The sequence below is a fragment of the Aquila chrysaetos genome, chromosome 11, assembly GCF_900496995.4.
Source record: "Aquila chrysaetos chrysaetos chromosome 11, bAquChr1.4, whole genome shotgun sequence".
Lineage (NCBI taxonomy): Eukaryota > Metazoa > Chordata > Aves > Accipitriformes > Accipitridae > Aquila > Aquila chrysaetos.
This window is the reverse complement of record NC_044014.1, coordinates 6,942,369-6,966,790: the sequence shown is the minus strand read 5'-3', so window position 1 is coordinate 6,966,790 and position 24,422 is coordinate 6,942,369. Positions and strand designations below refer to the sequence as shown.

At 44.4% G+C, this 24,422-nt stretch overlaps 1 protein-coding gene across 2 annotated transcripts in view; it reads left to right on the top strand.

Annotated features, from left to right (window-relative positions):
• GRK5 (G protein-coupled receptor kinase 5) overlaps positions 1–24,422 on the top strand; it is a 168,160-nt gene that overhangs the window by 98,437 nt on the left and 45,301 nt on the right. For both annotated transcript variants that reach the window (XM_030029732.2, XM_030029733.2), the window contains exons 3-4: positions 5,569–5,681; positions 15,075–15,152. In XM_030029732.2, coding sequence (XP_029885592.1) covers positions 5,569–5,681; positions 15,075–15,152 — 191 coding nt within the window. The remainder of the gene's footprint in view (positions 1–5,568; positions 5,682–15,074; positions 15,153–24,422) is intronic.

Sequence of the window (24,422 nt, the reverse complement as noted above, 5' to 3'; positions counted from 1 at the left end):
TCAGCCTCAAAGACTAGGCAGTTTAGTATGTACTGTTTATTAAGTTTGTACATAGACAGTGGTAATTCCACTTGCGGCTGGAGAAGAGCAGCCGTAAATTACAAGATATAAGCACTAGTGTTAGACTTGCTGGTTTTAAATGAAAAATGTATGTATATTAATATAGCTCTAAATGGGGTTATTCAGTGTATAAAGACTCAATTTGTTTTCCATTAGTACCCTGACTGAACACAAAACAATTCTGTAAACTTTAAAGGCTTTGGTCTTCTTTTTTTGACAAAAAGAAGGAAATTGCTCCAAGTGCACATGCTGTACGATGGGCTGTGAGAGTCTGTTTAGTTCAGTCATGCTGCATGTTTTTTAATCCTGCTTTTAGTTCCTGCTTTTGTCCTCCTTTTCATTGTGTGCCCCTGTAAGAGAACTTACACGTAGAAAGCAGAGATGGGCAAAAAAACCAAGTGGTTTTACGTTTGGGCTGGGGTGGTTAGGATCTCTTTTAGCAGCATACCCCTCGAGTTTGAATGAGGAGGGAGGCGTGTGATTTCGGGACATCTCTAGCTGAAGTTTCCATCCATCCCAGGGCTGGTGGGAATCTTTGACAGGACTCAGCCCCTTGGAAAAAGAAAGTTTTACTTTTGGTGTGCGAACAGTCTTAACGAACTGACTGCTAGCTCCTTCTGGCTCTGATGCTACTCTGTATTGTCCAGCTTGGGCGTAGCGACTGAGGGTTCCCTCGTATTCGAATGCTTTCTTCCATGAGTTTGTTGTGCTTTTTGTTGTTCTGGACTAAAGCAGGCTAGAGGAAGAGAGCAGCAGACAAATAATAGACTTGGAACAATGTCTGTTTGAAAGATTTTGGTTCACCTTAAGGAAAAAAAAATTGGGAAAGGAAGATGAGTTCTCATCTTGAGTCATTGCGCATGAGCAGGAAAAGAACAATTAATTCTTCCTACATCCACTTTGGGGTTTCCAGGTGTTAAGAAAGGTTTTTTTGGCTTGGGTTTGGGGGGGGGGGGAGGCATGCAGGTTTTTTTAGGCAGCAGAATTACATTGAATTTGGATCTTACTCGGTTTTAATCCAGGCTGATATAATGCCAAGGAGAGCAGAGATCCAGAGGCCAAGTCCAAACTTTCCCATGCAGCAGCACGGTGCATGTCTTCTTGGTGATTATCCATGCATTTCTTTGAAATATCTTCTCTTGGGATTCCAGTATGTTGGAAAATAAAATGCTACTCAATAGATAGTATGTAAGTGCAATCATTGGCCACACCAGTAATGACCAAAAAGCCAAAAAGTTGTTCCTGGCTTTTGCAGACGTGAAAAGTGAGATTTAAACTGAGTTCATCCCTCCCCACAGACATCTACAGGAGGAAGTCTCACCACCTGATTGCAGGTGTTGGATTAGTAGCCCTTCGAAATGAAGACTTCTGCCCAGAAACAGAAGTACAACTTTCCATAGCAGTCTCACTTAGACACCTGCAGTTTGCACTGAATGAAACAATATCAGAAAAGACTGGTTTTCAGCCAAGAGTCATCACCCAGTTTTGTAGCTCACCACTAACCCATCAAAACCCACAGATATATTGCAAATGTGAAAGAGGAGGAGGGACTCGGTCTCTCTGCAGACCACTGTTTCTCTCCAAAATTGCTAAGGTGGTATTTGGAGCCAGCAAAAAAATGCTAGGTATTTAAATGGGAAATTAAGAGCAAAAAATCTTCACAAGGCACAGGGAGGTTTTTATCAAATTAAAATATTAGATTTTCTTCCCCTTTTTCTTGAAAGTCAGGGATTTTATCATCAGCAGCTTTCTTTATCACCTTGTTTTGTGTTTTTCACTTCATCAATGGCATGTTTTGATCAGTATGAAATTTTATTAATAGGACTATTTTTCCTAGGCATGTGCTTATATCTTTTTCAGAACCTTACCAGAGTATCTGTTGGGGAAAAAATTAGGCCATAGACTTTGAATGGTGATGGTGTTATCTGTATGCAGGTGTAACTGTTTTGGTACGTTCTCTGTGCTGGGTGCTCTTTTAAAGAAGTATTTCAATACATAAGCTACATAATAAAGGGAAAAAAAGAGTCAGTAGAATTTAGAATAAATGTTATTTATCTTTGTTTATCTTATGAAGGTTTATGATCGCATTTTATGTAATACCTTTTCTATATTAATCTGTGTCGTTACTCTGTTAGGAAGATAAAGAATTCACTTGCATGTGCACATTATTTGCCAGGGATATTTTCTAAATGGAGTTTGGCATCAGTGAGAGGTGACTGCTTTCCTGGGGCTTTGACCCACCCAGCTTTTCACCCCCGTCTTGGGTGATTTTGCAGGTGTTAAACAGGACTGCGCTGAAGCAGGAGAGTCTGACTACCAAAGATATCGCTCTCAGAGCCGTTTTAGTTACATTTCATCATCATAAGCATATGGTTTCACTTCCAAGTGTTTAACATTTCCATTTCCTCAGGAAATCATTCTTTCTATTTTTTAAACTTTTGAAACTGGATGGATATTTTTACTGGCAGGCGGACCCAGAGCGACACGACGATTAGCCCCAGCCCAAGGGAGTCCCTGGCTGCAGTACCCGCCTGGCTCTCCATCCCCTCCGCTCACGCAGCAGCTCGTGAGCACAGCTCGGGGGGCTTCAGCCGGGTCTCCGGGGTGCAGCACACTGTTAAAACACTTCTGCTTTCCTTACTGTAATAAAACTATCCACTCCTTTTTTTCCGCTTTCGCTGAGAGAGGTGTTTTTCTTTCTTAGGCCACTCCAGGGCCCGTGCATCCCAAGCAGGAGTTGCGAGCAGACTTCTTTAGCGGACTTAGTGAGGCCAATGGCAAGGTCAGGGCCTAAGAAAATATTTTGTGTCACCTACAAGGAATGAAAGCAGTTGCATCATGTATTTATTGTCTGTATTGGTATATCCAGCACTTAAACGAACATGACCGAGGACTGGATGGCTCCAGGGAACTCTTGTGTTTTCAGAGATTATTTCTGGTATTTCCTTTTTCCTCATTATGAACGGGTCACCCTTCTCACGTGTTGGCCACGTTATGTACCATAGGAGGAAGTCTGTGCTCGTCTTTTCTTTATGTTTCATTTATGCACACATGTAATAGTGTTTAGCTGCTTGTTTTCTTTTCCTGTTATGCTATAAAGTACAGTTATTGGATGTGCAATTTGCACACTTATTTAGCTGGTATCACTAGCCCTTTTGTTAGAAAAGCATCCTCTCCAACAGCGAATGTCACCATATCATAACAACTTTGATAAACTAACTGCATTTTGTACAACAAGCGTTGTCACCGTGCATCAAATAGCACCGTGCAAGAGAAAATATAGGGCAAACTAGCTGATTAATGTATTTGTTCCTTTGTGGTTCATTCTGTTACAAATTCAGACAGTCGCATTTTTTTCACTGCCTGTTTAACATGAGGAAGCTTGCTGTGGGTTTGGGCTTCTGGAGGGTTTGAGTCCTGCCATCAGGTGGGCTGTGTGCTACCGATATTCAGGATGTATATTTTATTCATACCCTCAGAAGAGTGAATTAGTCAAGGTAGCAGAAAACAGCGTCAGACAGGTGTAGTTCAACCTGCAGACCTCCGTGAGCCGCTCAGCCTCTGGCTTCATGCCGGCCTCTGGCACATTGTGAGTTGCTGTTTTGATCCACTCAGGCTCTTTCCTAGCTCCTTTGCTTACCTTAGCCCTGTGCCTGTCTGCACATCCCTTCAGCAATTACCTTCTCGCTAAAAAAGCTACTCAGTCAAGCAGCACAAACTTGTACCTCTCACAAGGACGGTCCCAAGGCTGCTCAGCGTCCAAGCAAGCCCGCTGGCTTTCTCGCCGTACGCGTCTGTGTCGTGATGTTCCACGCTGGAGGCTCCAGCTCATGCAAACAAACCAGTGCCATGGGCTTGCTGCTGATAATTAGGTAGACCGGAGGTCAGGGTAGGATTTACACAGTGATTTCAATCCAGTTTTATTTGCGGGAGGGTATCAAAACATTCCAATCTTCTGGATAGATTCAGTGTTATCCCGATCCAAAATGGACAGGCAATGCCAGCCACAAAGTGGTGCTGGGACGTTGTTCCAGACTGCTTCAGAAGACCAGACCAGAGCAGGACCATACTGAATTAAAAGCAGCTATTACAGTCCAGCTAGCCCCAACCCATATCTCCAGCGACCACCCCGTAGGTGCTTCAGGGGCCAGTTCCTGCAGTACAGCCACCCTCCTTCCTCTTACAAGAGGCACCCTTGGGTGCTCCTGCCCACCCAGCAGACAGGTCAGCAAGTCCGGCGTCTCATACAGCGTTTTCCATTCAGGAGGGACGTCCTGGTTTTGCAGAACATGGTCCCCAGGGTGCGACCCGTGATGAGCGAGCCCTTCGGCTGGGTGCCTGCGTGGCAAAGGCGAGCTCCCGTCGCGGCCGTGTGCCTGCAGATGTTCTCCTTGGGGTGGATGGAGCCGAAGGGTGCAGGAGGCCAAAGCAAAGGGGGAATAAAAGACATTGCAGGAGCGACTCCAGGCCTGAGAGAGAAGTAACCGAGGCACTGACAACTTGTGTGGGTTTCGTATGTCTGTTTGCAGTGCTATGTTATGTGTTTAGAAGCTGGTTGTTTCCATAATAACAGCAAGTGCCATATGGCAGCGAGGAGGGTGGTGAGAGGAACGCTCAAGGAAACACAGTATGTTGTTTGACATGTGTGTGCTTCTAGAGGAATGTGTCTCGAGCAAGTACTGCTGCTCCAAACAGGCTGGGGGATTTGCTGCTCTCACCGGAAAAATATCCAAAGCCCTTGGCATTTGTACTGGTGCAATGCCAGTTAATGGTGCCTGCCCTTCTCCCATGTTTTCCTGCAGATTGTCCCTGTGATGGGTAAAGGACCTTTCGCTTTACTGTGCATGATGGTTCTGGATGCACCAGCACAGGGGAACGGCATTTAAACATGGTGTTTAAGGGGAAATAGAGTTCTGTAAAGGAGTGCTGTGTGAAACTGAAACCAGCTAGATGCCATATGCTCCATCTATTCGTTAATGCTCAGCAAGTAAAAAGCAGGAATTTTGAAACCTTCGAAAATACATAGTTCGCAATAATTGTTTAGTAGAGAGTGGGTTGAGTATTTCCAGAGATTAGGGGCACTTTAGTGCATATCTAGGAAGCATCCAGGAAGGTCTCCACAAATTCCAGCTTTTCCTACCCTTTAATGTATGACTCATGTTTCAAGGACTTGTAATTTGCTCCCCACATGCCCACAAACACCACCAGTCTGAGCGGTACCTTTGCAGAGTGCATATATTTCCACCACAGAAAAATGTGAAATTATTTTTTCATAATAGCTGAATGGCTTTTGCGGGACTTTTACCAACATCAGCTCTATAAAATCGAGCCTCTCTCGTTTGAGTCTTAGTATTTGGATACCTGAAACATGGTGGTGGGGAGAAGGCGGCAGTTCTGATCTGGGGTTGTAGTTCTGCACTCACTTGCAATGCTTGAAACTCCTAACCAACCCAAACGGCATAGCTCTTCTCATTTTCATGCTTCTCTTCTTCTCTTTATTGCCTCTAGAGAGAGATTACTGCAGCATATGTGAAAAGCAGCCGATCGGAAGGCTTCTCTTTCGGCAGTTCTGTGAAACTCGACCTGAGCTCGAGTGCTGCATTAGGTTCCTTGACTCGGTGGTAAGTCAATTCTTGTGATATTTTGAGGTGCTTCGCAGCGCTCTCCTGCCGGAGGAGACTCCCCCGACCCCAAGCAATCGCTGTTTCGTGGGACGCGATTGTGTGTCTTTAGCACCTGAGCAAACAGCAGACAGGGCTGACCCCGTCAGCGTCCCAGCATCGGCGGCGGTCGAGGGGCAGCGCTGCACGCGGGCTCGGTACCAGCCTGGGGGAGCACGAGCCACCGGCGCGGGAGAAGGACAGGCGCCCCGGCACGGTGCTGGCATAGCCTCCCTCCGTGTCAATGCCCAAGCAGCTGAGCTGCGCCGAGCGATGTCTTTTAATGTGGGTGAAGCCTGCGATGCTGGGAGGCACTGGGAGGAAAGGGAAGATGATGAATGGACTGACAAGAGAGGATGAGGAGTACGATAATGCTAATATCTATCTCTTACCAAGCCTTTTCGTCGGTAGGCTTCAGGGTGATTTACAAAGGACATCCTGATTGTTATCCTGGTCTTTCAAATAGAACAGAGGCGCAAGGTTTAGAAGTGACTTGGTTAAGGTCATCAAGAAAAAAATCTGCTCCATTTTCCATCCCAGTGAGCTATCGGTTAAGCCGGCCACTGAGCAATACCCCCCAGCCCCAGGGGGACCTGACGCTCTTTCCCAGTCTGGCAGCACTTGGCCCTGTGTAGTGCCAGCAGGAGAAGCTGTTCACGGTGGAAAAGTCTCTCAGTGGGTTTATTTCTGGAAGCCCGTGGAATGGTCGGGTGTTGATGAGCCAAAAGGCTAAATCATACCAGAGAGGAAGATGAACTTGTCACTGCTGAGTGTGAGTGTCTGGGGGGCTTCGCTCTCTGGCTAACGCTGACAGTCAAAAGCAAAATGATGCATACTAACAGGAATAAATTTCTTCTGTTTGTACCATGGTGAAGCTATTCTGAAGTATAGGGAGATGTGAGGATTGCACTGAAGTTGTTAAAGTAAGAGTCTGGGAGAGGACACGTGGTCACTTAAAGTTTATGTTAGTACTGCCATATCTACAGCAAATCTACAGCATCACAGAAAGTGTTGGATAAAGTCCTACTCAAATCAGTTTTAGCTGGTCACAACTTCTACCTGATATTCCTAGCACTGGTCGTGTTTTTTCCCCAGTGGAAGGTTTAGGCATCGAGGTACATGAAACTGCTATACCTGACAAACGCTCTGTGCAGCTGTGCTCAAGGCCGTCGGGCAGGAGGACATTTCGGGTCCCCTGGATGTGTTTGTCCTGCACCGAACCGGCATTGTCTAGTGAGGTGTCTGCCGCTGATGAAACATCAGGCACTCGTCTGGGGGGAGGCATCCCCACAGAAATGCCACGTAAGATGTGACGCCCGCAGCCCTGAGGAGATCCTTCGGGACACAGCCACAAAAGGTCTGCGTCCAAGTGGTTTTAATTTCAGACAGAAGAGACAGAGCCGTCCTCAGCTTGGGGAGGGTTAGTGAGGCTCTGTTCTTTTCTCACACCTCCTCGCAGTGGCAGGCATCCCATTTTGGTTCCAGCGGTGCCCAGGGGCTGCAGAGAACAAGCCCACATCGTGCGAACCCTGCACACGCCTGGCAGTACCCGTTCAGCTGACAGCGGTCGTAACATCTGGGCAAAAGGCAAAATTACTGTCCCCCCCGTGTGTGTCCCCAGTGCCACCAGCCCCAGAGCACGGCGGGATAACCTTCGCTGCGGCACTGCCCGGAGCCTCTCCCAGCTTCTCCCAGCAGCACCAGCTGCCCGGCCCACCTCCGGCTGCGGGAATTGAGGGCACTGTGTCACTTCATTCTCCCGAAGACCCGTGGAGTGGTGCCAAGCGCTGAAACTCCGTGTCCTCCCACCATCCCTGCAGCATAGGCGACACGGGTCCTGCGAAAGCTTGTGGTGGGACTGGGGCATTGTTTTAAATCTCACTCTCTGAGCAATCCCGGACAGATATCCCCAAATCCTTTTGCAAGGGTGTGCTTTGCACCCATTCCCAGGTTATTTTTGCAGACTGGAGCTGCCCTGCATAGCTTTACTGGGCCAGGAATCTTTTCCCAGTTAGGCTCAGACTGGCAGTATGAGGATTTCATGGACAAAATCCCTGGCTGTGTGAAGATCTGAATATTTACTCTTTCTCTCTTCTTTTTAATGCTAATTAACAGCAGTCTCCTGTGTTTATTGATTTCAAATTCTGTACAGGCTTGCTCCCAGCCCATGAAAATCCCTGTATTAGGCAATATTAAGGTCGAGCAACCCATAGAATCATATAGAATCATAGAATGGTTTGGCTTGGGATCTTAAAGATCATCTAGTTCCAACCCCCTGCCATGGGCAGGGACACCTTCCACCAGACCAGGTTGCTCAAAGCCCCATCCAACCTGGCCTGGAACACTGCCAGGGATGGGGCAGCCACAGCTTCTCTGGGCAACCTGTGCCAGTGCCTCACCACCCTCACAATAAAGAATTTCTTCCTAATACCTAGTCTAAATCTGCCCTCTTTCAGTGTAAAGCCATTACCCCTTGTCCTATCACTACAGGCCCTTGTAAAAAGTCCCTCCCCATCTCTCTTGTAGCCCCCCTTTAGGTACTGGCAGGCTGCTCTAAGGTCTCCCCGGAGCCTTCTCTTCTCCAGGCTGAACAACCCCAACTCTCTCAGCCTGTCTCCGTAGGAGAGGTGCTCCAGCCTTCTGATCATCTTTGTGGCCCTCCTCTGGACTCATGTCAACATGTCCATGTCCTTCTAATGTTGGGGACCCAGATCTGGATGCAGTACTGCAGGTGGGGTCTCACCAGAGCGGAGCAGAGGGGCAGAATCCCCTCCCTCGACCTGCTGGTCACGCTTCTCTTGATGCAGCCCAGGATACGGTTGGCTTTCTGGGCTGCGAGCGCACATGGCTGGGACATGTTGAGCTTCTTTTCAACACAGACCATAGCCATTAAATTGGATGATTGCTACTGAAATTCGCCCAGCAGGGTCACACTGCGTTGAGGAGTGGGATTCAGGCCAAGTCCTACGTTAGGCAAAAAAAGTCCTATAATGAAACCAGAAGTTTGACTTTACAGCTCTATTCTGAGACCACCAGGAATGTGAAACCTTTTGGAGACCACCTGCTGTAACAAGCCCCGAGCAGAAAAAGCCAGAAGTCTCCATTTTCTTTTGACTTAGTTATTTTTCTAACATGAGATGCAAAACTTAGCTTTTGTGTAATATCAAATAAAAAGAAAAAAATAACAGAGGAAAATATTTAGCTGTTCATGAGAGGCTCACAGAGCTTTTGCACACTGAGGGGTAGGACCACCTCTCTTTTACAGAGCACAGCTAAGTGACTTTACCAGGTCACACAGTAAGTCGTTGGCAGAAGCCAGTAATTGATGCCTCCCACTTTTTAATACAGGTTTTTAACCAGTGCACTCAACTGTCTGCAAAGAAAGCAGCGATCAGGGCTCCTGGGAGGAAACCAGAAGCTGAGTCAGACACTCAACAGCCTACCAACAACCTCCATTCCCATACTTAAGTGAGACTAAGTTTTGCAAGCTCCCTCTCACACCTTTGATTCCAAAGACTGGTAAAATCAACCAGACCTAGCAGACCAGAATACATAAAGAGAAAAAAAAGATCCTCTCTTTGCTGGATATTTATTTCAACTGTTGGGTGCAATAACTAACCTCGTCTGATGTAGTCTCCTGCAAATCTAATTGCAGCAGCATCTGGGGTTTTTTGTCTGTACAGTTAAACAGTTGTTTGGCTATTTTCTGAAGAAAAAAGGATGTGTATCATTAAATTCTGCATCCGTGTAGGTATATATCTGTCAGTTCCCTCTAAAACTTGTGAATACCTTGGCCAATTTCAACCAATAATTGAGATTAAAGTGCTCGGAGGCATAAAGTTTCTACATGTTTTCTGAGAACAGTGTTTGGGTAATTAGCCACAATTTATCAATTGTAAAATGGACTACAAAGATATGTGCTTTGTAAGCAGTAGGCCCCAACATTAAATGATAAAAGCGATAAAAATGAAGAGATGCAGAGCTTTGCAGCACAGTGCTGGTGGAGCTGTGGGTTTTTGGTTCCCACCACTGCTGTGGGACCAGTAAGCGGCCATCAGTGTGGCTGGCTGGCTGGGAAATGGGGCAACAGCAACCCCTTCTCCTAGCTGGTACAGTAAGGCTATAAGGACAGAGAGCCATCTCTTATTATGGATATTGTACAAACAGTTTCATGAGAGAGGTCCTGACTTGATAAAATATCTAGTAAGAAGTACGGATGGCTGCAGCTTGTGCCTCTGAATGCATTGCGTGCTTATCTGTGTGCATGTAAACACAAAGATCTCCCATGAATAGTTCACCAAACCCTTACGTAGCCGTTCAGATGAAGGAACTATGCGAACATAAACTATTATCGTTAAACGGAGATGGTTTATGATTAAATCAGCTCCCCTATAAGCCCTTAACAAAGAAATCATGCACAGCCCTAAAGCATGCTTTGCTGTGCTTACAAATGTTTTAGCAACAACATACAACTTCGGAGCTGTTGAAAGATAGCCATTAAAATAAAGTGTTAGGGGATACGTTCCCTGTGCTGAAAGGCAGATCAGTGAGCAGGGAATCTGCTAGCAAGACACGTTTCCTTCCCCGCAGCCCGTGCCTCCAGCACAAGAAGGCGGCACTTCAGTGGGGACCTCTTGCCCCTGTCCCCTTCTCACCAGCACATTCCCGGGGTGCTGGCTCCTGACGTTTCATGTTCCCCTCTCCTCTCCTGTCATTTTTGTGTGCTGTTATAAGGAAGACTTTAGCTTCTGGAGTCCCTTTCCTGCTTCATCTACTCACATTCATAATTTTTTAATTTAATTTTTTTTTTTTTTTTTCCAGGGGAGGGTTTTAGCATTTTCATGTGGACCAGATTTAGATTGACTGGAGGAGAATATGGTTAATTCTGGTCAAGGAGAAAAGAACCTGACATTATTTCCTCTCTAACCTGTATGATGTTATTTCTTTGCATTGCAGTCGCACAGAAATACATCCTCTGGAGGAAAATAGCCCCGCTGCCTCTCCAGGTTGTTTCTGCTTGTGCTATCCAGGCTCGGGGGCCAGGGGTGAGAGGCACGATCCCCTCGGGTGGACTTTTCAGCTGAACGCTTCACTAGACATTACACTTATCTGGGGTAAAAGGATGAGCGAGCATCCATTTAATGCCATTTGTAAAAACCCTGTCTCACTGTTAGGGAGATTTCGTTTGGTTAAGTCCCTTACATGGTATATAAACCATCTGTGTATGTGTGTCTTAAAGCTGTTCAAGGCTTTTTCCATCAGAAATGCCAGTTTGTTGATATCAACAAACTCATTAACTCAAAATGTGTTTTTAAACAGTCAAAAGGGCTCTTTTTGCCCTGCATTTAAATAGAAAAATGTGGTTTCAAGTTCACTTTTCATTTAGAAATGCGAGTTATTATGAATCCCAGCTGTTTGGGGTTTGCCTTCCAATTTTCAGTCACAGATTTTAAATCTCCAGCGGAGGCAAGTGCAAGGGCAGTCGCTGGAGCGCAGAGCAATAAGAGGGCAGAGCCTGCACTCCGAGGAAGGAGTGAGCAGGAGCTGGAGCAGAGAGAGATACTGGGGATAACAGAGGTGTAAAACTGGGACCGAAACGCCAGTAGCCTCCTGCAGATGCTCAGAAGGCAACTCCGCTGCTCCTGACTTACACCAAGAAGCCGAAACTGCTCTGGTGGGAGTGTCTGTTTCCATCTCCTGGTGGGTGCGAGGGTCCAACTCCTGCGGCCGTGCCACGCTCCCGCAGGCAATCAGCAGCTACCTGCCCTGGGAGAGAGTCCTTCCAGATCTGCAGAGTGATTCCTTTGGCTCCGTTTTTTGATTTTCACATAATTTTTAAGCCACACAACTTCAGGAACTCAAAGAATATTAAGGTGAAAAATCAAACACTAGATAAAACGATGTGTCAGAATTCAGGTTGCTGATGCGAGCCCCTGCGGGGTCCCTGTGCCATTGCCCCAGTGATGCTCTCCGTTGGTCACAGGCACCCTCCAGCTCCCAAATCTCTTGCTCGACCATCCATGAGCTCAGGGCCCTGTCTCACAGCCAGCCACAGGCTGGACCTTGCTCCCTTTCCCAGTGGAAGTGCGTTTTCCCATCCGATCTCGCTCAGCGCATCCCGAGGGCGGCTGCTCCGAAGGGAAGGACTTTTTGCGCCCCCCACGCCCCCATTCAGCCAGGGTTGCTTCTAGGGAAGCGGGAGCCACTGAAGTAACTACTACCTCCGAAACAGCAGCCAAAAGAAAAAGTTAGCAACAAACGGCGGCCAGCCCACATCCTCTCGCCATTTGGACTGAAGGATCCGCGCCTGCCCGCAGAAAGAGCCTTGCCTGCAGCTCGTCCCATGCAGTCAGGGTGATCATAAATCCTCCCCTCATTTATGAGCTATGAATAGGGCCCTGTCTGACCTAACTAGGGCATGGAGAAGCTATTAGACTTCAGAGCAGGAGCCTTGAAACACATGCCTGGATTCATCAAAGGAATAATGGAAAATATTTTGTTCCACATGGATTTTAAGTAACGATGTTATTTCTAGCAATTAGGGATTTGCAAACTGTAGCCATGCCTTTGAGTATTGTGGAAGAAGGGGATGTATCTTGTGATTTAAATACAAGATTGAGAGTTGAGGACCTTGACATGCTTCCCAGGCATGCGGCAGAGTGAGCATGGCGAAGTCACTCTGTCTCTCTACACGAGTAATTCTTCCTGCAATAACAGCCCATGGCTGAAAATGTACCGGTTATCTGTTGCCGAATAGCTCGAAAGTGGCACTGAAGGGAGAAGTAATAATGAACTTGGAAACAAAATGAAACGGGCTTCTAGTACTTGAGCTCCAGTGAAATCAACACTGTTCACAGTTGGAGCTTATGGTTCCTTCTCACATCCTCAGTTGTCTGTCACTTCCTACCTTCACCACCACAGTGTCGCATTTTCTGAGGATGTCAAATGCAAGTATAATTAAACTTTCCTTTTATTCCTTCCCAACTATCTTGAGATAGAATTAGATACACTGTGTATATGTGTGTGTGTGCGCGTGCGTGCATTTAGCTCTGCATATGTTGGATCCCATCAGGAACTGCATTTCAAAACACTGATCCAATTCCTGCTAAACTTCTGTCTTCTGGTCTGTCCTAATTTGCTTCCTGTGGTACAATTCAGATGGGATGTAAATGTAATCTGTGGCAAAAAGGACACCAAATTTTTTGACATCTCCCTGGTGCACTTCAAATGGCAGATGATGACTTTGAATCAGGTTTTTTTTTTTTACTAGGGAGCCAATATATTACCAGGTTCCAGACTCTAAAAGCAAATGAAGGAGAGAGAAATGGTCATTATTGGATTAATTGTAAATAGCATTGAATGGAGGACTCAGAAGATCTCCTAGATACTTCCATGCTGAGACAATGCCAAGGAGTTCTCCTTTCTTTGCAGTCTTCTGCACAGACAGTTACATTTAAGTACAATTCTTTTCTTTTATTAAAATACATTATTTCTGTTTTCTTTTATATGAAAAACACCTAGTTTGTCTGTGAACCTAAACATAAACAGTAAGGTCCAAAGAAGATGCAACTTTCACCTTTAAAAAAATAGTTCCTTCTGTTACTCTTGCCATTGTTTTATCCCCTAGCAAGGAATCATGGAGAAAAATGCTGTTAAGATGCTGTAAACATTTGAGAATGTCTGTGCTTTAAGAGCTGAAATGACCCATATTCAGATACCATCTAAAAGGACAGGAAATTGGATGAAAGATTTTTTAAACCCATGTATTAAGTTTTATGAGAACGTAATCAGTTCATCCCTAAAATGATCACTAAAAGAGAAGTACTGCACTTGTGGATTTTAGCTTTTGGTGTATTTTTCATCAATAATACAGGTTTCTCTGTTATTTGCGGTCATTGTCATTTCCCAAACCAAATCAGATCGTAATTCTAGATTGTTCAAGCAACCTGCTATGTATGTGTATAAATATGTAGCTTCAGACTTAAGCTGCAATAGCTAAATCAGCACTGGCCAGATAGATGGGTAATAGCATTATTACTACATTGTGGTTTTCATGTCATTCCTAGGTCTGCTTAGCTAGGGTATCCATTACAGCCTGCCTTCGGATTTATTGCATCAAGCTTGGAGCAGTGCATACGTCTTCCAGTGGGCAATAGTTCTGAAATTTGTTCTTCCAAGTGTTTGCCAGTTCAGTCTGATTTACCTTCTTTTTTTTTTTTTTATAACTTCCCCCTCATTTATCATCGCAGACAGCTTGTATTGGACCAGGTTACTTAATTGGTTTGGCAGAATTTTCTGGGATCCTTTTTTTAATATAAACAGTCATGAAAGCTGTTAGGCTGTCTTCATTTTTTTTTTTTTTCTGGAAAATATTTTGATCCTAAGGCTAAAGCTTCATATCCTGGGCAGTGCCAAGAGGGAATGTCTCTAAGAACTTGTCATTGTCGTTTAGCCACTGGGTTCCCATGCGGCGCGTGTTTCCTTCGAATGCCTGCCGTAGATCCAAAACTTGAACTGAAGTGATTAATGTCTTCGTGGTGCACAAGTAATGCTTCTTTTGTTTCTTATGTAAATGTTGTCCTGAAACTCATCAAAAGTCAGTAATGCTACAATACATAGAACAGTCAGAATTTTAAAACGTAGGTAAACTTTGCGTGGGGGAATGTGGTGCTGTCTTTTTTAAGGCAACAGGGAAGTCAAAGAGAATTTTGCCTATAGTGTCTATTCCTTTAAATGGTGTGTCTTGTTTTATCTTGGCCCTAACAAATCTGCCTAAGAAATTGGCTCTTAGATCTGCCTTCTGGAGGGACTGAGTCAAGGATCACTAAAAGAAGTGATGGGCAAGTCTCTCTGCTTTGCAGAAGTATTGTTAGGCCAAGGGGAAGACGTAAATAAATAGGAAAGACACATTCGACCAAAAAGAAGGAGTTCACCTGGTGCTTGAAATACCACTGTGGCAACAATTAACAAATATTCGCTTTCTTTACTACTCGGAGAAATCATTTTACCTTCTGTGTCCGCCTTCCCTTTGAGCAAAACCAAATAAAGTTGTTGTCTCTTGTCACTGAACGCTTTCTGAAAGCTGGCTTGGCAAGGCTATAAAATATAAATACATTAAATTGTATTGGTGTTAATTAAGAGACATTGTCTCAGAAAATGCACCACTAGAGTTTGGTCAAAATATAGTGGAAGGTTTTTAATAGGATTGTGTGTACGGGTTTTAATTCCATCAGAAAATGGTATTTATCCTTCAGATTTTTCAGACAGAGCATTCTGTTAATGCCACATCCAAAATGAAGTTAAAATGGTGAAATGTGAGTGCAAATATTGACTTTTTTTTTATATCTGTTCCAGGCAGAATATGAAATTGCTCCAGATGAAAAGCTGGGAGAGAAAGGAAAGGAAATCATGATGAAATACCTCACCCCAGAGGTAAGGGGCAGCCAAAGTGGCATTACTGAAGGAATGCTGCAAGGCACACCTTTGCTAAACAAGGTTAGGTTGTTACAGGCTTTGTAAGCCAGACTCCTAAAATTTATGGTGGCAATCTCCAGTGACTAAACCTGCAAGTCTTATACAAACAGTCGGAGAGAAAAAAAGTTATAATCCAATCCAGAAATGGACTTCTAAGGATGAACTTGAGCTTACCAGGGGCTTAATTTATCCGTGGATGAGCAGGGGGCTTCTCAGGTCTCTTCTCGGAGTGCAAAGCTCTACATCTGGGGTGTGATGCAAGAGACCTCAGCTGTTATCAACAGATGCCACAATTATTTCCTACCCAGCTCGAAAGAGGCGGTGGCATTTCGTATACCGTTGTGTAGAAAGCACCGGCAAAAATGGTCTTTGGTAACAGGCACTGTATTTGGGTACAAAAATTCCCACTCCTCCCCCCCCCCCATTTGCCCCAGGGTAGCCAGGGACATGTAAGACTGACGTGGGCCGGCGTGGTTTGGAGCTGAGAGATGCTGTCACCTCTCCTTGTGTCCTCTGCCGTTGGTCCCTCAGCGTTGGGCTGTCGGAAGGAGAGGAGCTCATGGGAGCAGCTGTGTCCACAGGGTGGCACTCCAAACAGAACTACAGATCTGCTGCGGGGATTTTGGACAGGCTGCACTGGGACTAACCCTTTTTTTGGGGGGGGTTACGATCATTTGCTGACCGCGTTTAACCTTTGCAACAAAAGTCACTGCCAGTAAGCAATAAACATCCAACTTCAAACACAAGAACAATCCTAGGATTTTTCCTAAGTCGCTTTCATAAGAGTAATCAAGACATACAATTGCTGCTTCAACTGTTTTACGGGAGAAATACATTTGACCTTCAGGAGAATTAATTGCGTTTTTGGCAGATGTCTTTCTAGAGTGTTTAAATGGTACAATATGTTTTGGAGGTGCAGGGGCAGAGCAGACCACTTTTTTTTCCAGTCAGTCATTTTCCTACAATAAATTTCAATGCATACTTTCAGTTATCTCCAGACTGCATTTTTGGGATCTGGTTTCATTTACTGAGCCTGGCTAGTTTCATGTGCAGCCATTAAGCACTGCCAGTATGAGTTCCCGCTGCCCATTCATTAGGGGCATGAAGTTCCACTGCTTTTTAAATCCACCAAAATGGCCATTTGTCTTAAAATTTCTGTCAACAGAGGAACGAGGGACAAATACCAAGGGAAAATATTTCCCACTGCTTCAGTTCCCGTCTGGAAATGGAGAAAGGCATTTTTTCTGATAGCAGGGCTAGTAAAGTGAGAGAAGGATAGTACTGCTTCATTTCAGCCAGTCTTGGTGCAGGTTTCCAGATGCCAAACCCTTTCACTGCTGTCCCATGGCACTGCTGCCATCCGTAGTGCAGCAGAAGAACATGAAATAGTTTAGTGAGGTAAGTGAATGTGCGGTGAAAACCAATCTGAGAGCAGGTGCTTCTTCATCAAGAAAAAATGGTGGTGTCACAGGAAGGGAAATTACTGGGACTCCAGAGCTGGAGTTTCCATTCTCTGCCATGCTCTGCACTTCATATTTGACCTGTGTACCTGGTTTCTCAGTATGTAAAATGGGCACAGGGTATTTACAGTCTGTTCTGAAACTTTATGGGTATTTGCAAGTTATCTTAACATATTGAGGCAGAAGGGAGAACAAAGATATGCTCCTTCACTTGTAATCTAAAATTGCCTCCCTGGTGGTGGTGCTTTAACATCTGCATAGGTCTCTCTGCGCTTTTTTTTCTTAAGGGGAAACTTCTGCTTCTTCCCACAGGGATGTTTAAGCCCTGTGAAGCAGAAGATACTTCCTAGAGGTGAAGTTGACTGTGCCATAGCAATGGATTGAATAGTAGATTTTCTAACAGGACTCCCACACAACAAGTACTTAAAAAACTAGAGCAAGGGCTGGATTAATTTTTTAGATACCTAACTAAGGTGCTCAGGCTAGGAGTTCAGATGGCCTACTGTCCTTTCTTGTCAGCAAGGAGAAATAAGAATCTCCAAAGGACACATTTTAAGCCATTAGAAGTCAGTAATTCGAAGCCAGGTTAGATGCTTGCAGTCAAAATGGATGAATCTGGATCCAAATGTCCTGATGGAATATCATCCTGGCCAGCAAAGAAACATCTTTTCATTAGCAACTGCGTTTCTCCATTTAGTTATCAGTCCCTTGAAAGATACAAATTGCCGCTGATTCCAAAGTCGTCTGCTTTCAGAGGAATGCTTCTTTTAAGTAGGTGTGTGTCTGTGCTTCAAAGAACCTGATTGTCTTGATATAAAAATAGTGTGACATACAGCTTGACTGATAGAATAAAATTATAGGTTTAGTTCTTGGACAGATAATTCAGTCTTATAATGTGAGGAGTATTTTTCCCAGAGTGCAGGATCAGAAGCAAAATGAAAACAAAAAGTAGACTTCATGCTCTTTAATATTTATAAATGATTTTTAGTTCTTGCTTAGATTTTTAAATGTCATACATATTTAACATACAATGTGTCAGCATTCATTTGCATAGGGAACATGCACTTTATTTAATAAAACATATACTACTTGCACCACAAAAAGGAAAAGGAAACACTTTCCCAGATGAATAGACATCACACCAGTACTTACAGCCTCATGCGACTCGCGCAGCCACTGTCTGCGAGATGGTGCTACACCGCACGGTTTGCAAACTCAAACGTGTGGTAGCAGCGAATTCCCGCGTGGAAAGCTCTGCGTGAGAACGCTCTGCATCAGCCCCGAGGCAGCTGAACAAGCTCAGCACTTGCCAAGATGGTTGAGGGGGGAGGCACTTTTTCAAGTAATCACAATTCAGGCTCTTCGCAGCTTTAACCTCCTGAACAGCCCCTGTGTGCTCGCTGGGGAAGTCGAGAAGCGGTCTAGCAGCCTTTTGTTGTGGTCGATGCCAGGGACGGCATGAGCAGGTCAGGCTTCCACCATCTCACTGGCCTACAGGCAACAGCGATGACAAAGTCTGAATGCATCCTGGCACCTGGAAGGGAAAATGGGTGGTTTAGACCTCTCGAAGAAGTGGCCCGTAGGAACAACCTCCCTAGGAATGTGGTAGAGCCCTCATCGCTGGAAGTTTTCAAGGTGCTATTGGACAGGATGCTAAATAATATTGTCTAGGCTCCCTTTCCCACAAAAGGTTGGACCAGATGATCTTTCAAGGTTCCTTCCAACCTGAGCTGTTCTGTGATTCTATGTACGCCGCTCCCCACCTAGGAAGACATTAGTATTCCCTGGCTCTTGCCTAAAGTTGGTTCAAATGCTCATATCCAACAGGCCATTCTGAACTATTTGATGGGAGGGAAATGTAAAGAGTACTTCACGCTGAGGATGCCAAAATACAAGAGTTTTCATGGCTTCCTTAGCAGCTTCACTTGTGTGGTGAGCGGGAGAGCGAAAACCCAGAGAAGAGGTGTCTTGAAGCTGAAGACACCCCCCCATCCTTGAAACACGCTCTGAAGAATTGTTAACCTGCTTCTCCGAGGAGGTCCAGCTGTGAGCTGGTTAATCCTCGGGGGCTACGTGGGGACAGGCACTGGTGAGAGGGCCTTGGCCATTAAGAGGAAGAGACCCAACGAGGCATTTGCCACTTCAGTACTGTGATCTGAAGGGAAGTCCACCTGCAGGTTGCCTTTGCTTAACGGGAGCAGCGCAACGGTTGCCACACTGGCAAGATCAAGGTTGCTTGACTAGAGTCTCGCATCTTCAAGAAAGGCTTTAACAGTTTCCATGAAAAAGGCGCTTAAAGCTGCCTTCTTGACTTAATAAGTCCGTAGGGCAAAAGTCCAACCCACAGGAAGTCTAAAATTTCTGAGGTTGTGAAATACGATGGTAAAACTGCTAAAATGAATTGGTCACAAATATTTCTTTCCTGGCTTTTCCTAATCTCAATAGTTGAGTGGGAATGGTTCAGTTTTAGGTTCCAGTTCAGTCTGTAAATGGAAAAGCCCTCAGTGCTTTGTGGAACAGTTGAGTTAAACTGAACCCAGCCTGGCTTCATTACCTGGCTGCTTCTTGTACTGGAAGAGCAAAGAGATATGTTTACCTTTGTACTGCTTTTAAATAAGAGTTTTGCATCTCCGTGCAGCATTTTTGCCTTCCTGCCTGACAGCTGCCATGCCTTATTCTACTAAATCACTAGCCCATTATTTTCTTTTTCACTGTAAATCACCTTGAGATACTTTGAGAGACACTATATAAAACTAAATTGATTTGAAATGGCTCTTAAGACAGTCTCAATATGCCATTATAGTTTATATTTGGACTCAGCTGGGTACTAAAAATGTTACTGAATAGGATGTCTAATGTGCATTGTTAGCCCCATTAATTTACTTCACAGAATATGAAGAACAGCAACAGCATTAGTTTTCTTATCTGAATTCCTGTTCAGTCTCCTTTCCTCCAGGAAATGCACAGAATAAAGGCCACATTTGCAATTTTTTTCTTCGCTGCAAGAGGTTAGCTGAACACAGCAATAACCTCCTTACTCCAGTCTAAGGCAAGCAATGGGTATTTTGCTAAATGAAAATATGTCTTTGTTTTTATGAACAATTATAGGATAAGGAAGGGAGGGAAAAGTCCTGTGAAAGGGAAACTGGCTGACCAGCAGTGCCTGGCCTTCCACTTGCCTACTGGCTAAAATGTGCTTGTCTCTCAAATCAGTTCTTTATGGAGAAGAAAACATTTAAGTAATACGGGTGAGATGAAATTAAAATGATATATGAGCCCTTCTGCTGAACAAAGCCATGCAGCTGAGTCCAGGCTCCTGCTCACAAACACCCTCTCTCAGCTTGGTGCATTGTCAGAGTAGTTTTCTTTTTGCACACTGTTGCTTTAATCTTGATGCCGAGGAGCTTTGCCTTCGGCTGCTCCCTCCTTGAGATTTCTTTCCCCCTTTCTGTTTTCACCACCAAAATAAATGCAAACTTCAGCACTTGCACTTCTGAGTGAGTCATCTTTACTGATCGCTAAAGCCTTCCATTTCCCATAAGGAAAGTTTCATGTATCACTTTTTAATGATTCTGGCTGAATCCTGGAAGGGCAGGTCATATGGTACCAAGAATTGGATTCAAGTACTGAGACCTCTTCCTCTAACTATTTAGTTTTACTAATTGCCTTCTAGGGAACATGTTATAATTAGTTTTCGGAATGGCCAAACCAAAAGCTGAATGTCACTATAAGGGAAGCTCTGAAAGAAAGAAACATTAAGCTTCTGTAAAGCAATCTGCAGAGTTCAATACGAGACAGAGGCTTTGTGTGTTGAAAGGTGAGCCTTCGGGGACTGTCTTCTACATTGTTACCTTTCTCGTACAAATTCAGCTTATATCACTTCTATCCAGCGAGTCATCGCCATCCCCCTGTAAGCTTATTATCTTGCTGATAAAAGGCAATATCGCTTTTCACTGGCTACAGTGGATGGTCCCTTAAGGCTTGATCCAAGAGTTATCTCCACAGCTAGTTTTCAAATTTTTCTAAACCATGTGCATTTCATTAATGACCCAGTTGAAGTAAGCAATGAATGAAGTGCCTGTCTGAACACAGTGTGTTACATGGATTCAGGATGGGCTAAAATTATTTACTTGCTCAAAGCGTTATTCGCTGCGCCCTTTGGGTTCCTATTAGGAGACTTTTCAGGATGCTAAATACTTAAGTAGAAATCCTGGTCTTGCTTGAGCCAAGGAGAGTTTTGCCATTTAATTAATTGCCCTGGGACTTTACCCTTTGACTCAATGGATTTCTCATCTCCCCTTTCTATTGACTTCACTACTCTATGGGCACCATTTTAGCCAGAGATGATAGCATTACTTAGGCCTCTGCTTTGCAGCTAGCATAATCGATACGTAATCCAGTCTCCAGAGAAATCAATACATAATTCTTGCTGTTGTTCCAGAGACAGCACGATCAATATCTCTGCTGATCACTCTGTCTTAGTCCAGGAAAGTACCTTCTCAGCGCACTTTCTGCATAAGCTCATCTTTCCGAAGTTCAATTCTGGGAAAAATATCTGAGCTGCAGAACGGCAACCTTGTTACTCAAATTAATGCTTTCTAATCAGAATTTATTTTAATAAGCGTTCTTCCGTCACTGGAGCCAGGCTGTAATATAGTGTGGCAGAGGAATCTGAAAAATCACAGTGTTGCCTTGATTAGGAGTCCCTTTGCTGTGGTCTCAGACTAAACGGCATTTTCTCACGGTTTGCTCAAGTCCTATTTCCTCATCCTTTACCCACTGTTTATAATACAAATGTTAGTTAACTAAACACTTACCGAGGATTTCTGTCTCTTGCAATGGTGCCAAACTGCTTGAGAGCCTATGGAAACAACATGGAGTCTGCTCTGTCCTGGTGATGCTGTCCCAGAATAGGTCCTTGGGCGGTCCCGTGTCCTGTCCTTTAGACTTCAGGAAGGCTCCATTTGCAATGCATTTGCTCAGACTGGTTGCAGATTTGGGCTGGAGTCATTAACTACACTGGTTTTATGCTAAGCAGTGCTATTAGTTGAAGCTCTGTTTTTCCTTCCTTGTTGTTTTGGAGAGGTTACACTCCCAAGTTCACATGCTTCTTAACTGTTTGTCATTTGTGGTCAGGAAAATCATCGGGATGACTTGGTCAGTGGGCAAAAGCCTTCTAGCTTCCCTGTGTTTGCTGGAATTACTCTGACATGACCCTTTGGAAAATGGAAACTTACTTCAGCTAATTGATGTCAACCACACATGTAAACCTGGCTCACATCTGTCTGCTGAGGCAGGGCAGGCCCCCCAGGCTGCTCTGACTCCTCTCGGAGACTAGCCAGGCCATCCGAAAGGGCTGAGGACACTGTGCAAATAAAGAGCCGTCTGCTTAGGATTATCTGAGAACAGGAAGGATGTACTTGTCTGCCCTTGGCTAATGAATATGCTCATTAGAGTTTCCTCCTCTCGTTTTTAGGGGGTCATCTTTTCCCTATCCCCTCTGCATACGCCTCATCACTTACACGCAGTTCGTATGGATTACCCAACGGCCAGGGAGGTTAATTCTAAGCCTTTGAGGTTCATTCAGCTTCCCCAGAAACAGCCTCTTCTGCCTGAAAATTTTGCCCACATGGGAAAAAAGGAATCAGCCTTTTCCAGCTGTCGGAAACACTGGCTTGCAAAACATCCAGAAATCTGCAGGAGATGGCTTTTGTGCATTTGCACAGAATGACATTAAAATAGACCTCTGGTGAGTCCAGCCTCTTGCACTCCAAACACACATATTGCAGCCTTGGTTGTCCAAACACAGGGAGGCAGCTGGATAGGAAAGATGAAGAGTCTCTTTCTGCCCACTGACTACAGGGAGCCCAGGGAAACGTTGAGTGTCTCATTTTTTAGATGATTAAAGTGCAATGAGGTGAATTCCACACTAGGTGTAATGCAGAATACATTAAATTACATTGCATGGCCTATCCACACAGGTTTCTGCGCACGGTTTCTCGATGGTACGGGAGCCCTTTGAACACCTGACCTCCGCAGCCCTTCTATCCACCCGCTGCGACTTGCAGCAACTTTCCTGGTTGGTTCAGCTTTCGATTTCTGAAGCTAAAAGTGTAATGGGTCAACAAATGTCTCTCTGAGCTCAGGATTCATTGTGCTAAACTCAGAAGCAGTAACAGGCAACCGTATGCTTGATCCCAACAAAGAAGAGAATGAAGAGGCACGTGATGAAAATGGAAGTTAAACATACCTTATTTCTCATCTGATTCCCTCATAATAGGAAATTAGGATTCTGGAAAAACATCTAGAGACTTCAGCAGCTGAGTAGCCTCACAAGAATGGGCCGGGCAAATTCAGACGAGATGCCTGAGGCTGACACCTTTGGCTGGGATGATGCAACTAGAAGAATCACTAAGCTAATGTTGTTAGAGTGTGTTATTTCAACTTGGAACCGGGAATCACAGCATTACCATAAGGAATGTTTTAGATTTCACAGAAAACTAATATATCTCAATTCATTAAAATATCACTCGATAAGTGTAAAAAAAAGAAAATAAGGTTTTTTTAAAAAGTCTTTTGATTACAAATGGATTTAAAAATAATCAGCATATTTAATTTGTGGATATGTGGCACTTCAAACTATTCATCTTCAGTATTTTTTTTCCCCGTAATGCAACTACACTTACAAAACTCACTTAACGTGCATGCCAAGCCTCAGCTTGTATGTTAATTTATTATTTTTTAATCAAGCCAGACTCTGACCCGAGTCAAAAATCGAGCATATAGCAAGTTTATTATCCTGGCACAGATGCTGTTTGTCCAACAAGCAAAACTGAGGAAGAGTGGAATATGCCACTGCAAACAGTGTGTCATCGCCTACAATAAATGTCTTCCCTCTCAATTCTTTGCAAATAGCTACTACCATATGATCGTTAATGGATCATGTGACACAGGTGATTAAGGAATGCCCTGTTTCCAGCAGTGCTAGGTAGTGATTTTGTTTGCTTTCGTGGGTGTTTCCAGTGTTTCTGGGAGTGGGCCACTGGTTCCTGCCTGATGTTTATTTACTTCACTTCCTAATCCTTTGCAAGGCCTTCCTGAACTCTCTTTTGGATTTTCATTTCTTCATCCAAGTGTTTCCTCAGGATTTTGACCTGCTAACGGAAAAAGATGAAGGCAAATTCTGCAAAATCCCCACTGCAGCTGGTAGCACTACAGCCGTTGACTCGAGCGCAGCCTGGGTCAGGGCTTCATGCATGAGCTACCTTCATGCAAAGCAAATAGCTCATGGGCTTCAGGGCGAGGATCGCTTGCAAGGGAAGGGTTACTCGTTTACTGTCTCAGAGGAGTGAATTCAAGCAGGGATCTGTTTGTTTTCCTGCAAGAAAGCCATTCAATAATGTTGAGGTTGTAAATGAGTGTTTATAGATTTAGGGATTTTTTTTAATGGAACAAATGACATTTGGTTTACCAGAGGAAGCCAAGCTACGACTATTGCAACATAAGGTTGCTTGCTAATGTTTAGGATATCCATCAGTGCAGGAGGACGTTAAAAGGTAGAAAGGTTCTGATAAGAGGCTGGACACTGGATGCTATCCAAACCTATTAAGCACATGTGACAAGAGAAGAAACTTTCTGAGAACAGAAGCTTTCAAAATTGTCCTGTCATCTTTGTTGCTGCTAACGGTGAGAATACCGTTCTTTTCCCAAAATGCTTTATCAAACATCTAGCTGCTAGTAGTAATGCACTATAGCAATGGCTCAGTTG